Source organism: Papio anubis, chromosome 18 (assembly GCF_008728515.1).
Source record: "Papio anubis isolate 15944 chromosome 18, Panubis1.0, whole genome shotgun sequence".
Classification (NCBI taxonomy): Eukaryota; Metazoa; Chordata; class Mammalia; order Primates; family Cercopithecidae; genus Papio; species Papio anubis.
The window spans coordinates 5608115-5620977 of NC_044993.1; the positions used below are offsets into that span (position 1 = coordinate 5608115).

At 45.3% G+C, this 12863-nt stretch overlaps 1 protein-coding gene across 5 annotated transcripts in view; it reads right to left on the reverse strand.

Moving 5' to 3' along the window:
• ATP2C2 (ATPase secretory pathway Ca2+ transporting 2) overlaps positions 1–12863 on the reverse strand; it is an 83624-nt gene that overhangs the window by 46385 nt on the left and 24376 nt on the right. For 2 of the 5 annotated variants that reach the window (XM_003917253.5, XM_003917252.4), the window contains exons 3-6: positions 6099–6215; positions 2833–2922; positions 693–728; positions 531–592 (exon numbers count right to left, since the gene is read on the reverse strand). In XM_003917253.5, the coding sequence (XP_003917302.1) occupies positions 531–592; positions 693–728; positions 2833–2922; positions 6099–6215 (305 nt within the window). Of the gene's footprint in view, positions 1–530; positions 593–692; positions 729–2832; positions 3651–6098; positions 6782–12863 lie in introns of those variants that run through there. The other 3 variants (XM_021932227.2, XM_021932226.2, XM_009196962.3) reach the window with 2 other exon arrangements.

Here is a 12863-nt window from a genome sequence, read left to right on the forward strand (position 1 = left end):
GAGCTGTGCAATAACCAACAGCACCAAGGAAAGGTCTGGGCAGGAAAGAGGCTGTTGCGGCTGCTGAGCGGTTACTCAAGTTCACTCTCTCTGTACCCTATACTGCAGCCGATGTTCTCTTGGCTCCGCTTGTTAAAGACCTGGATCTTACTCTCCTGAGTCCATTCACTGATAATTCAAATAAACCTCCAAACCCTCTCCCTAGAAAAAATACACAGTTCTGCACACTATTTCACAGGCTTTGTGGGCTACCCTCTTCCCAGAGTCACTCCTGCCACCTGTGGCCCTCAGGCTAGGCACCCTGATTTAGACACTGAAGATGGAGTTGAGGCCCAGAGAGGTTGAGTGACATGCTCAAGGACACACAGCAACCTGTTGGCAGGCGGAGACCAGGCCTTAGAACTCCCAGGGAGATGTGGTTCTCTTGTCCGACACTACCAAGGATACAACTTTCACCAAACATTTGCCGAACCCTCCAGCTCACTGGCTCCTCCAGTGAACCAAAAAGTCCCAGGGAGGCCCTGACTTACCAGTTACATTCTGGAGGAACCAGCTTGCTCAGCTCTTCCAGAGATTTCTCCGACCTGTACTCCTGGCAGGAAGCACATCAGATGTGCTGTTCAAAGGTGGGGACTCCATGAAGTTCCTGTCCCGCCCGGGTTACCCTGACCGGGACCTCGGGAAATACTCACCTGGATGAAGGCCACAGTGACCACGATGAGCACGGCCTACACAGTAAACGGAGGAGGGTGTCAGTGCCAGAGGCTTGGTGGGAGGGGGGATGGGGCATGGCAGGCTAGGGCCTTGTCTTTAATGATTGATTTCCTTTCTTCTTGCAAAATAAGTGCACAGTGCAGAAATTTAGAAAATATACTAGCCAAAAGAGGAGGAAAAAATGGACACTATCTTCTACTACCCAGAAGCGCACATTTTGGAGTACCCATCTAGATTTTTCTACGTAGACACACTTAAGGCACCGCATCATATAATATGGACATATTCTTTTATAAACTGCCATTTTCACTGAACATACTGCAAACACCCTTCACCATAGCAGATGTGGATCTTACTCCAGCCTTTTTTTTTTTTTTTTTTTTTTTTTTTTTGAGATGGAGTCTCTGTCACCAGGCTGGAGTGCGATCTCTGCTCACTGCAACCTCTGCCTCCTGGTTTCAAGCAATTCTCCTGCCTCGGCCTCCCAAGTAGCTGGGACCACAGGCACATGCCACCGTGCCCAGCCAATTGTTTTGTATTTTTAGTGGAGATGCAGTTTCACCATGTTGGCCAGGATGGTCTTGATCTCCTGACCTTGTGATCTGCTCCCCCTTGGCCTCCCAAAGTGCTGAGATTACAGGCGTGAGCCACTGCGCCCAGCCTACCCCAGCCTTTTAATTGGAAGTAGCAAATTCCATCATGTGGAATGAGTGTTTGTATTTTAAAAGACCAGCTGGAACGAACAGAAAGGAGTGGGGAATGACAGCCATCAAAAGGTGTTCAGGCCAGGCATGGTGGCTCATGCCTATAATCCCAACTATTTGGGAGGCCAAGGCAGGAAGATCACTTGAGGTCAAGAGTTTGAGACCAGCCTGGCCAACACAGGGAAATCCCATCTCTACTAAAAATATAAAAATTAGCCAGGCGTGATGGCAGGCACCTGTAATCCCAGCTACTCAGGAGGCTGAGGCAGGAGAATTGCTTGAACCTGGGAAGCAGAGGTTGTAGTGAGCTGAGATCATGCCACTGCTGTCCAGCGTGGGCGACAGAGCAAGACTCTGTCTCAAAACAAAAAAAAACAAAAAAAAACAAAAAAAAAAAAACAGAAAAAAAATGTGCTCAGGAGAAGCCAGACACAAAAGGTCGTGTACTGTCTGAATCAATTTTTTTCTTATTAAAGTTCTAGGATACATGTGCAGAACGTGCAGGTTTGCTACACAGGTATACATGTGCCATGCTGGTTTGCTGCACCCATCAACTCGTCATTTACATTAGATATTTCTCCCAATGCTGTCCCTCCCCCAGGGCCCCCACCGTATGAAAGGCCCCGGTGTGTGATGTCCCACACCCTGTGTCCCTGTGTTCTCACTGTTCAACTCCCACCTATGAGTGGGTCACGCAGTGTTTGGTTTTCTGTCCTTGTAATAGTTTGTTTAGAATGATGGTTTCCAGCTTCATCCATGTCCCTGCAAAGGACACGAACTCATCCGTCTGAATCCGTTTCTGTGACATATCCAGAACAGGTCAACCCACAGAGATAGAAGCAGATGGGTGGTTGCCAAGGGCTGGCAGGAGGGGGACAGGAAGTGAGTGTCTGGTGAGCACAGGGTTTCCTTCTGGGGTGATGACAATGTTTTGGAACTAGGCAGAGGCGGTGGTTGCAACATGTCATGAATGTACTCAATTCCACTGAATTGTTCACTGTGAAATAGTCAATATTTTATTATGCGAATTTCATCTAAATAAAAAAAAATGAGTGCTCAGTGGTTATCTCTGGGTAATGGATCAAGGGTGTTGTTCTTCGGAAGGCAAATATGCACAGCCCAGGCTCTATTCCCCCCATCCCAGGGTCATGGGAAAGGAATTCCCTGCAACACTGCTCTAGCAAAGACCCAGAAGCACCTGTGTGTCCACCAAGCAAGCGGCGGCCGAATAAACCAGGGCACCTTGATATTAGGGTAACGAAGGACGTGGATTTGCTTTCCTTTGTTTCTTCTGTACGTTCCTTTTCCCCATGCCTACAGCAAACTGTTTTTTTTCTTTGTATATAGTTACAAGCAGAGACTCAGCAGACCTGTGGCTGCCCGCCCGGGAGCCGAGCGTCGTCAGGGAACTCACCATGGCGATGCTGACGGCGTCCTCATACTCCTTGGTGAGGACACTCACCAGGGCAGAGCCCAGCAGCAGCAGGATCAGGGGGTTCTTGAACTGAAGAGGAAATAACAGGGTGGGGCACGTTCTTTAGTCTCAGGGACCAGACTGGGTTTCTTACTGTGCAGAAGCTTGTGTGACAGGGATCTCAGTTCAAGGCCAGGCTTCCAGGTCAATACCATGGTGACCGAGGGCTGAGGAGACCACCCCATGAAGTGGTCCTCCTCTGCCTGGAACTCCACCCCACTGACCCTCCCGGAGTCGTCCTGACACTGACGCCCTGAAGACACCGGCCTTGGCCCTGCCTTTGAGTTCTTGGCCTTGCCTCTCCACATCTCCATGATGCTCCAGGCCAGACCTTCAGCAAGATGCCAGTCCTGGCTCAGAACAGCCAAGGGTCCTCTCTCACCTCACCAGCTCCCCAAATGCTGCACATCCCAGTCACCAAACTTGGTGCCAACCTGCTCCTGTCACAGCCTCTAGGGACTCCAATGATGTCCCTCTTTAAAACAGCTGTTCCCAAAACTTCCTGATAGTATTTTTACTTTATTTTATAGACCTGCCCTTTCATTGCAGAGGCATCTCACGGTAGCTCATGTTCCAGAGGATTGAAAAGAAATGCAAACACATCAAGCCGGATTCAGAAGGCGGACCACAGATCAGGATGAGGAAGAGAGTTCAACTAGCAACAAGGGCTGGGCGCAGGGGCTCACACTGTAATCCCAGCCCTTTGGGAGGCTGAAATGGGAGGATTGCTTGAGCCCAGGAGTTTCAATCCAGCCTGGGAAACACAGCAAAATCCCATCTTTACAAAAAGAAAATGAAAAAGTTAGCTGGGCATGGTGATGTGCACCTGTGGTCCCAGATAATCAGAAGGCTAAGGCAGGAGGATCACTTGGGCCTGAGAAATTGAGGCTGCAGTGAACCGTGGTGTGCCACTGCACTCCTGCTTGGACAGCAAAGAAACCCTATCTCAGAAAAAAAGTAATAATAATGCACCAGGTCTGGGCACCTTAATTCTCAGGCTGCCAAGCTCCTGGCACTTCAGGACCTCTGCACCCTGCCCTCCAGCAACGTCCTCCATCCACATCCTCACACTGCTTCTCTTCTCATTTCACTCAGGTCTCTGCCCAGACGCCACCTCCTCAGAGCACCAGCCTAGTGCCTCCCTGCCATCCCGTCCAGAGGCTTAGGTCGTCTTAAGGTAGAATTCCTAATGGTGAGACTCCTGAGGCAGAGGAACAGGGCTGCCTTGTGAGGTAATGAGTTCCCTGTCACTGGGGGAAAGATAGGAGAATCACGACATTTGGCACGCAGGAGGAACTCAACACACGTAAGGAATTAATAAGGGAGTGCAGAAAGGATCTGTATACTCAAGGGCAGGAAAACCCAGCCCGTCAGGAGCTCCCGTCCAGTCCTACAAGGATTCCCACAGATGCAATGCTGAACCGACAAGCTATAAGATGAATGAGCAGGTCCTCTGCTCTCAAGAAATTTAAGAGATTTCATTCTGAGGAACACCCTGGGTGGATGCTGGAAGAGGATCCTTGGTGCGAAGGAAGATGTTCACAGTGGGTTTCAACAGGGCAGAGTGGAAGGAGGACAACCAGGGGAAGTGGGGGAGTGGGTCCTAGTGGAAGAGGTGCCAGGGCAGAGCAAAGAGGCCTCCAGCCGCAGAGGGGAGGTCCTCCCTCACAGCCCACACTCAGCCTCCTTCCCTGGACCCCAGCTTCCGGGAGCCTCCACTGCCTCTTCTCAGTTCTGCAGTTTTAGGCAGCTTCTGGGCTAGCCAGAACAACCTGCATACCCAGAAGCCTATTTTGGTGCCAAAACGCATCGATGAATAACATTCCCAGAACACTGAGAACTGAGCCGCAATCAGGGCGGGGACCTCAAGGAGAGTGGAGACAGAGGATGCTGCACGGAGGACTGTGATTGGTTCCGGAATCGACCAATGGAGGAAGCTGTAAACACAGAGCCAATAGGAAAGCAGCTGAAGCCAGGGGAAGCCCAGGGGCCACAGAATGAAGAAGGGGATGTCAGGTATGGGGCCAAGAGCATGCAAAAGGCTGGAAAAGGGGATCTAAGGCCATCTAAATGCTCTCAGGCACCTGGAAAATTCTGCCTGTTCACTGGGCCTTTCTGAACTGGTCCTGCAAAGGTGGCGGGGGCTGCCGACTTCTACACTGAAACTTGGAGCCATGTCAATTGCAGTTTTCTCTTTCCTCTTCTTAGTGGCTTCCAGGCATTTGACTGTGTGCCTTTCATTCAGCACCGCGCCAGCACGGATGGCAGCAGCTAGCAAAGGAAGGGCCTCTGGGTGCAGCTCCCTGGCTGCACTTCTCTGCACTGCTCCTCGCTGCTATGTGACTTTGGGCTCAGGTTACAGATTCTATAGGACACCCAGTTAAATCTGAATTTCAGATAAACAAGGAACTTTTTCTTTTTAGTATAAGCATGTCCACTGTAATATTTGGGACACACTTATACTAGAAGTTGCTTGTTTATCTATCTGAAATTCACTTTTGTTGTTGTTGTTGTTGTTGCTGTTTGAGACAGGGTCTCACTCTGTTGTCCAGACTGGAGTGCAGTGGCACAATCTCAGTTCACCCACCTGCAGCCTCCACCTCCCAAGTTCCAACAATCCTCCCACCTCAGCCTCCTGAGTAGCTGGGATTACAGGCATGGCACTACCACATCCGGCTAATTTTTATATTTTTAGAAGAGACGGGGTTTCACCATGTTGGCCGGGCTGGTCTTGAACTCCTGGGCTCAAGTGATCCACCCGCCTCAGCCTCCCAAAGTGCTTGGATTACAGGCGTGAGCCACCACGCCCAGCCTGAAATTGAAATTTGTAGGGCATCCCATATTGTTATTTGCTAAACCTGGCAACTCTGGGGAAATCTTTCAACCTCTGTACTTCTCCTTCCTCAAGTGCAAAGCCCGGATTAGGAGGAGGATTAGTAAGTGCATGCTTACTTATTCACTTACTCACTTAGCGTGGGGCCCAGGGCCTGCTCCACTGTCTACGAATGTGATCACTGTTTTTCCTGAACGCGGCTGCCTGGGGAGTTAGTGATTTGCTCACGGTTGATGCTCAGGCTGGCTGGGACGGTGCGAAAGGGGCAGGAGCTGTCCAAGTATGCTCTCCACCAACACTGAAAGATGGAATGGCTGCCCCACCCTCCCTGGCTTCTGCTTGTTAATGCAAAGAATGACACCTCTGGTCCTACCTGATCCAGGTATTTCTTCCACACAGGTTCACTGTTGTCAGCAACAAACTCATTCCAGCCATGGGCCAGCCGGCGCTGCGTCACCGAGAACTCCGACAGCCCAGTGTTTAAGTCCACCTGGAAGGAGAGGTTAGGCACAAGCTCACTGATGGGCCCAGCAAGGAATGAGGCAACAAGGTACAGAGTCCCACTCTGGAAGGCAGTGGCTTCCATGATGGGCCAGGGACATGGGCTTGTCCACCAAGGTGCTGGGACTTGTTCAAAGACCCCATGCAGATGGGGCAGAGAGAGGAGGAAAAGGCCAGTGACCACTATAATTACAGCAGAAAAGATGACGATGACTGTGGTCTTAAATTTCAACAAATGGAACTGCAGTGTGGACTTCCAGCAATGCAGAAACACATATTTTCTTCTTTTAAAAAAATAGGTCTTGGGAATGTAAAATGGTACAGCTGTTATGGAAACTGTGTAGTTGTTCCTCAAAAAATTAAAAAGGGAGTTACCAGATCCAGCAATTCCACTTTGGGGTATATACCCAAAGGAACTGCTAGTGGGTCTCCAAGGATGTTTGTACAACCACATCCATAGCACTGTTTACAAAAGCAAAAAGGGTGAAACAACCCACCAATTTGTCGAGGGAGAATGAATGCATGAAACGTGGTGTACACACACATTGAAATATTATTTAGCCTCAGAATGAAAGAAAATGCTGACACGTGCTACAACATGGATATACCTTTAAGTTGAACCTTGAGGATGAAGTTAAGTGAAATAAGCCAGTCACAAAAAGACAAATTCTGTTGATTCCACATATGAATTACATAGACTAGTCAAATTCATAGAGACAGAAAGCAGAATGGTGGATGCCAGAGGCTGGAGGGAGAGGGGATGGGAGTGAGTGTTTAATGGAGACAGACTGTTGTACAAGATGAAAAAAATACTGGAGATGCTAATGTGCTCCCGCCTTACTGACTGTGGGTCTTAAGACCCTCCCATGAGAGGGTGCCACCCTATAATCTAGGGGAAGAAATGATGTCATGAAGCTTCCCTAAAAACCCAAAGATAGGATTCAGTGAGTTTTCACGTAGCTAAACACGGGGATGTGCCTGGAGAGTGGCACCCAGGGAGATGTTTGAACAGCTATGATCCCAGCAGCACTGGGCATGGAAGCTCTGCGCCCCTTCCCCGATTACCTGCCTATGCGTCTCTTCATCTGTATCCTTTGCCTTTATAATAAACTGGCAGGGCTTGGTGGCTTACGCCTGTAATCCCAGCACTTTGGGAGGCCAAGGCAGGCAGATCGCCTGAGGTCGGGAGTTCAAGACCAGCCTGACCAACAGGGAGAAACCCTGTCTCTACTAAAAATACAAAATTAGACAGGCGTGGTGGCGTATGGCTGTAATCTCAGCCACTCAGAAGGCTGAAGCAGGAGAATCGCATGAACCTGGGAGGCAGAGGTTGCAGTAAGTTTAGATTGTGCCATTGCACTGCAGCCTAGGCAACAAGAACGAAACTCCATCTCAAACAAAACAAAACAAGGCAAAACAAAAAACTATAATAAACTGATAAATGTAAAAAAAAAAGAATTCTGGAGATAGAGAATGACGATGGCTGTGCCACAGTGTGAATGTACTTAATGCAACTACAATGTACACTTCACAATGATTAAGGCCGGGCACAGTGACTCACACTTTAGGAGGCTGAGGTGGGGAGATCGCTGAACCCAGGAGTTCAAGGCTAGTCTGGGCAACATAGCATGATCTTGGCTCTACAAAAAATTTAAAAAAACAGCCCATTGTGGTGGCCGACTCCTGTAGTCTCAGCTACTCGGGAGGCTGAGGCAGGAGGATTGAGCCCAGGAGGTGTAGACTTCACCGGGCCTTGATTGCAGCACTGGACTCGAGCCTGGGCAACAGAGTGAGACCATGTCTTGGAAAAAAAAAAAAAAAAACATGGTTAAGATGGTAAATTTTATGTCGTGTATTTACCACAATCAGACATTTTAAAAAATAGACCTGTCTTAAGAAACAAGAATATTTTTTGAAATGATAAACAAAACTGACAAACCTTTAGCCATGCTAAGAAAAAAAGAGAGAAGAACCAAATAAATACAAACAGAAATGAAAAAGGAGGCTTTACAAATTATATCACAGAAAGTCAAAGGGCCAGTAGTGGCTACCAGGAGCAACTATAGGCCAATAAATTGGAAAATATAGAAGAAATGGATACATTCCTACACACACAGACCCTACCCAGATTGAACCATGAAGAAATCCAAAACCTGAATAGGCCAATAACAGTAATACAATCGAAGCCTTAATAAAAAGGCTTCCAGTTAGGAAAAGCCCAGGACCCAATGGCTTCACTGCTGAATTCTACCAAACATTCAAGGAAGCAATACCAATCCTACTCAAATTATTCTGAACAGGCCGGGCGCGGTGGCTCAAGCCTGTAATCCCAGCACTTTGGGAGGCCGAGACGGGCGGATCACGAGGTCAGGAGATCGAGACCATCCTGGCTAACACGGTGAAACCCCGTCTCTATTAAGAAATACAAAAAACTAGCCGGGCGAGGTGGTGGGCGCCTGTAGTCCCAGCTATTCGGGAGGCTGAGGCCGGAGAATGGCGTGAACCCGGGAGGTGGAGCTTGCAGTGAGCTGAGATCTGGCCACTGCACTCCAGCCTGGGCGACAGAGCGAGACTCCGTCTCAAAAAAAAAAAAAAAAAAAAAAAAAAAAAATTATTCTGAACAATAGATGAGTAGGAAATACTTTCATTCTACGAGGCCAGTATTACCCGGATACCAAAACCAGACAAAGACACATTTAAAAAAGAAAACTACTGGCCAATATCACTGATGACTATTGATGCAAAAATCTTCAGCAAGATACAAGCAAATTAAATGCAGTAACACATTAAAATGAAAATTCATCATGACCAAGTGGGATTTATCCCAAGGGTTCAAGGATGGCTCAACATACACAAATCAATTAATGTGACACATCTTATCAACAGAATGAAAGACAAAAACCATATGATTATTTCAATTAATACTGAAAAAACATTTGACAAAATTCAACATCCCTTCATGATAAAAACCCTAAAAAAAACTGGGTATAGAAGGAACATATCTCAACATAATAAAAAACATATATAACAGACCCAGGAATAGTGTCATATTGAATGAGGAAAAACTGAAAGCTTTTCCATAGGATGCCCACTTTTACCACCGTTATTCAACAGAGTACTGTAAGTTCTAGCTAGAGCAATCAGACAAGAGTAACAAATAAAGGGCATCTAAATTGGAAAGGAAGAAATCAAATTATTCTTGTGTGCAGATGATATGATCTTATATTTGAAAAAACCTAAAGACTCCACCTAAAGCTGCTAGAACTCATAAACAAAATCAGGAAAGTTGGAGGATACAAACTCAAATTACAAAGATCAGTAGCATTGCTATATGCTATGAGAAAGCAATCTGAAAAAGAAATCAATTAAGTAATCCCATTTATGAGAGCTACAAATTAAATATCTAGGAATTAACTTGAAGTAAAAATCTCTACAATGAAAACTATAAAACGTTGATGCAAGAAACTAAAGAAGACACAGAAAAATGGAAAAATATTCCATGTTCATGGGTTGGAAAAATCAATATCATTAAAATGTCCATACTACCCAAAGCAATCTATAGATTTAATGGAATCCCTATCAAAATACCAATGACATTCTCAACAGAAATAGAAAAAACAATTTTAAAATTTATATGGAACTTCAAAAGACCCAGAATAGCCAAAGCTATCTTAAGGAAAAAGAACAACACTGGAGGAATCATATTACCTGACTTTAAATTATGTTACAGAGCTTTAGTAACCAAAATGGCATGGTACTGACATAAAAACAGATACAGAGATCAGTGAAACAGAATAGAGAACCCAGATATAAATCCATACATCTACAGTGAACTCATTTTTGACAGAGGTGTCAAGAACATCCACCGGGGAAAGGGCAATGTCTTTGATAAATGGTACCGGGAAAACGAAATTTCCATATGCAGAAGAGTAAAATTTGACCTCTCTCTCTCATTATCAATAAAAATCAAATCAAAATGGATTAAAGGCAAGGTGGGCAGATTACCTGAGGTCAGGAGTTCCAGACCAGCCTGGCCAACATGGCAAAACCCCATCTCTACTAAAAATACAAAAATTAGCTGGGAGTGGCAGTGCATGCCTATAAATTCCAGCTACTACAGGAGGCTGAGGCAGGAGAATCGCTTGAACCCAGGAGACGGAGGTTGTAGTGAGCTGAGATTGCACTACCTTGCTCCAGCCTGGGCAACAAAGTAAGACTCCATCTCAAAAAAACAGAAAAAGAAAAAGAAAAAAGATTAAAGACTTAAATCTAAGATCACAGACTATGAAACTACCAAGAGAACATTGGGGAAATTCTCCAGGACATTGAACTGGGCAAAGATTTCTTGAATAGTATCCTACAAGCACAGGCAACCAAAGCAAAAATGGATAAATGGAATTACATCAAGTTAAAAAGCTTCTGCACAGCAAAGGAAATCATCAACAAAGTGAAGAGACAACCCACAGAATAGGAGAAAATATTTGCAAACTACCCATCTGACACGGGATTTATAACCAGAATGTATAAGGAGCTCAAACAACTCTACAGGAGAAAACCTAATAATCTGATTTTAAAATGGGCCAAAGATCTGGATAGACATTTCTCAAAAGAAGACATAGGAATGGCAAACAGGTACATGAAAAGGTGCTCACCATCACTGATCATCAGAGAAATGCAAATCGAAACTACAATGAGATATCATCTCACCGCAGTTAAAATGGCTTTTATCCAAAAGTCAGGCAATAACAAATCCTGGATGTGGAGAAAAGGGAACGTTTGTACACTGTTGGTAGGAATGTAAATTAGTACAACTCTAGCGAACAGTTTGGAGGGTTCCTCAAAACACTTAAAAATATGCTGGGCGCGGTGGCTCACGCCTGTAATCCCAGCACTTTAGGAGGCAGAGGCGGGTGGATCATGAGGTCAGGAGATAGAGACCATCCTGGCTAACACGGTGAAATCTCGTCTCTACTAAAAATACAAAAAGATTAGCTGGGCATGGTGGCGGGTGCCTGTAGTCCCAGCTACTCGGGAGGCTGAGGCATGAGAATGGCGTGAACCCGGGAGGCGGAGCTTGCAGTGAGCCGAGATCGCACCACTGCAGTCCAGCCTGGGCAACAGAGAGAGATTCTGTCTCAAACAAACAAAACAAAACAAAACAAAAACTAAAAACTAAAAATACAACTATTATATGATCCGCAATCCCACTCCTAGATACATAACCAAAAGAAAGGAAATCAGAATATTGAAGAGCTATCTATACTCCCATGTTTATCGCAGTACTATTCACAATAGCCAAGGTTTGGAAGGAGCCTAAGTGCCCATCAACAGATGAATGAATAAAGAAAATGTGGTACATATACACAATGGAGTACTATGCACTCATAAAAAAGAATGAGATCCTGTCATTTGCAACAATATGGATGGTCCTAGAGGTCATTATATTAAGTGAAATAACAGTGACCTCTAGGCACAGAAAGGCAGACTTTGCAGGTTCTCACTGATTTGTGGAAGCTAAAAATTAAAATAACTGAACTCAAGGAGATAGTAGGATGGTTACCAGGGCCTGGTAAGGGTAGTTGGGAGAAAGTAGAGAGGGTTATGGGTACAAAAAATGTAGTTAGAAAGAATAAATAAGACCTAGTATTTGCTGGCACAGCAGGGTGACTGTTGTCAAAAATAATTTAATTGTACATTTAAAAATAACTAAAAGAGTGTAAGTGGATGACTTGTAACACAAAGGATAAATGCTTGAGGTGATGGAGACCCTGTTTACCCTGATATGATTATTACACAGTGGATGCCTGTATCAAAGGCATACAGAGATACACTGGAACACATAAATATATGTATCTCTGGAACACATAAATATATACCTACTATGTACCCACAAAAATTAAAAAAGAAACAGTAGCTAAAACAATTATATTGTGCCCAATACCATTCAAGTTCTTTCTGTAAACAAATTCATTAAATACAGCTGATTTATGAGTAATAATGGAAGGAAACTTTGTTGTTCTGGTCACAACAAAAGTATCCTTGTTTTTAAAAAGCACATAACAAGCAAACTACTTGCTGGTAGAGAAAACGGGGAAAACAGAACTGATTTCTAGATTCTTTTGAATAGTGAAAGAAAATCTAGCTCATTTTCTAGGTAGGGACAATGTCTAGGCAGAGAAGAAATGCTTCCTCCCCCTCTCCAAATACTAATACACAGGACTTAAATTTTAACAGATTTGAGTTACTCTCAAGAAAAGACACATCAAACATTGGCTTCCAACTTTCTGAAATTGTAGCATGTGCCCTTTTACTGGGGGCTTTTTATCTGCTCTCCCAAGTGTAGTGGTCATGAGTACGCACATGCACGCACGCGTGCACACACACACATTTGTGTGTGATGCAAATGTTTCTTGTCTTGCACTGGCCAGGAATTCAAACTCACTTGAGAAACTTGGGAGAATTTGGTTTTAGTACCTGGCAACTCCACGGATTATAAAAGACAACAGGTGGGAATACCGGATGATGAAGAGTTTGGGCTTTGATGTGAAACAGCTGGACTCCACGCGGGGCTGTGCTACCTCTAACACTGGACTGTGGCTACTTTCTGCATCTCAACTTCATCTTTCATCTCTTCAGG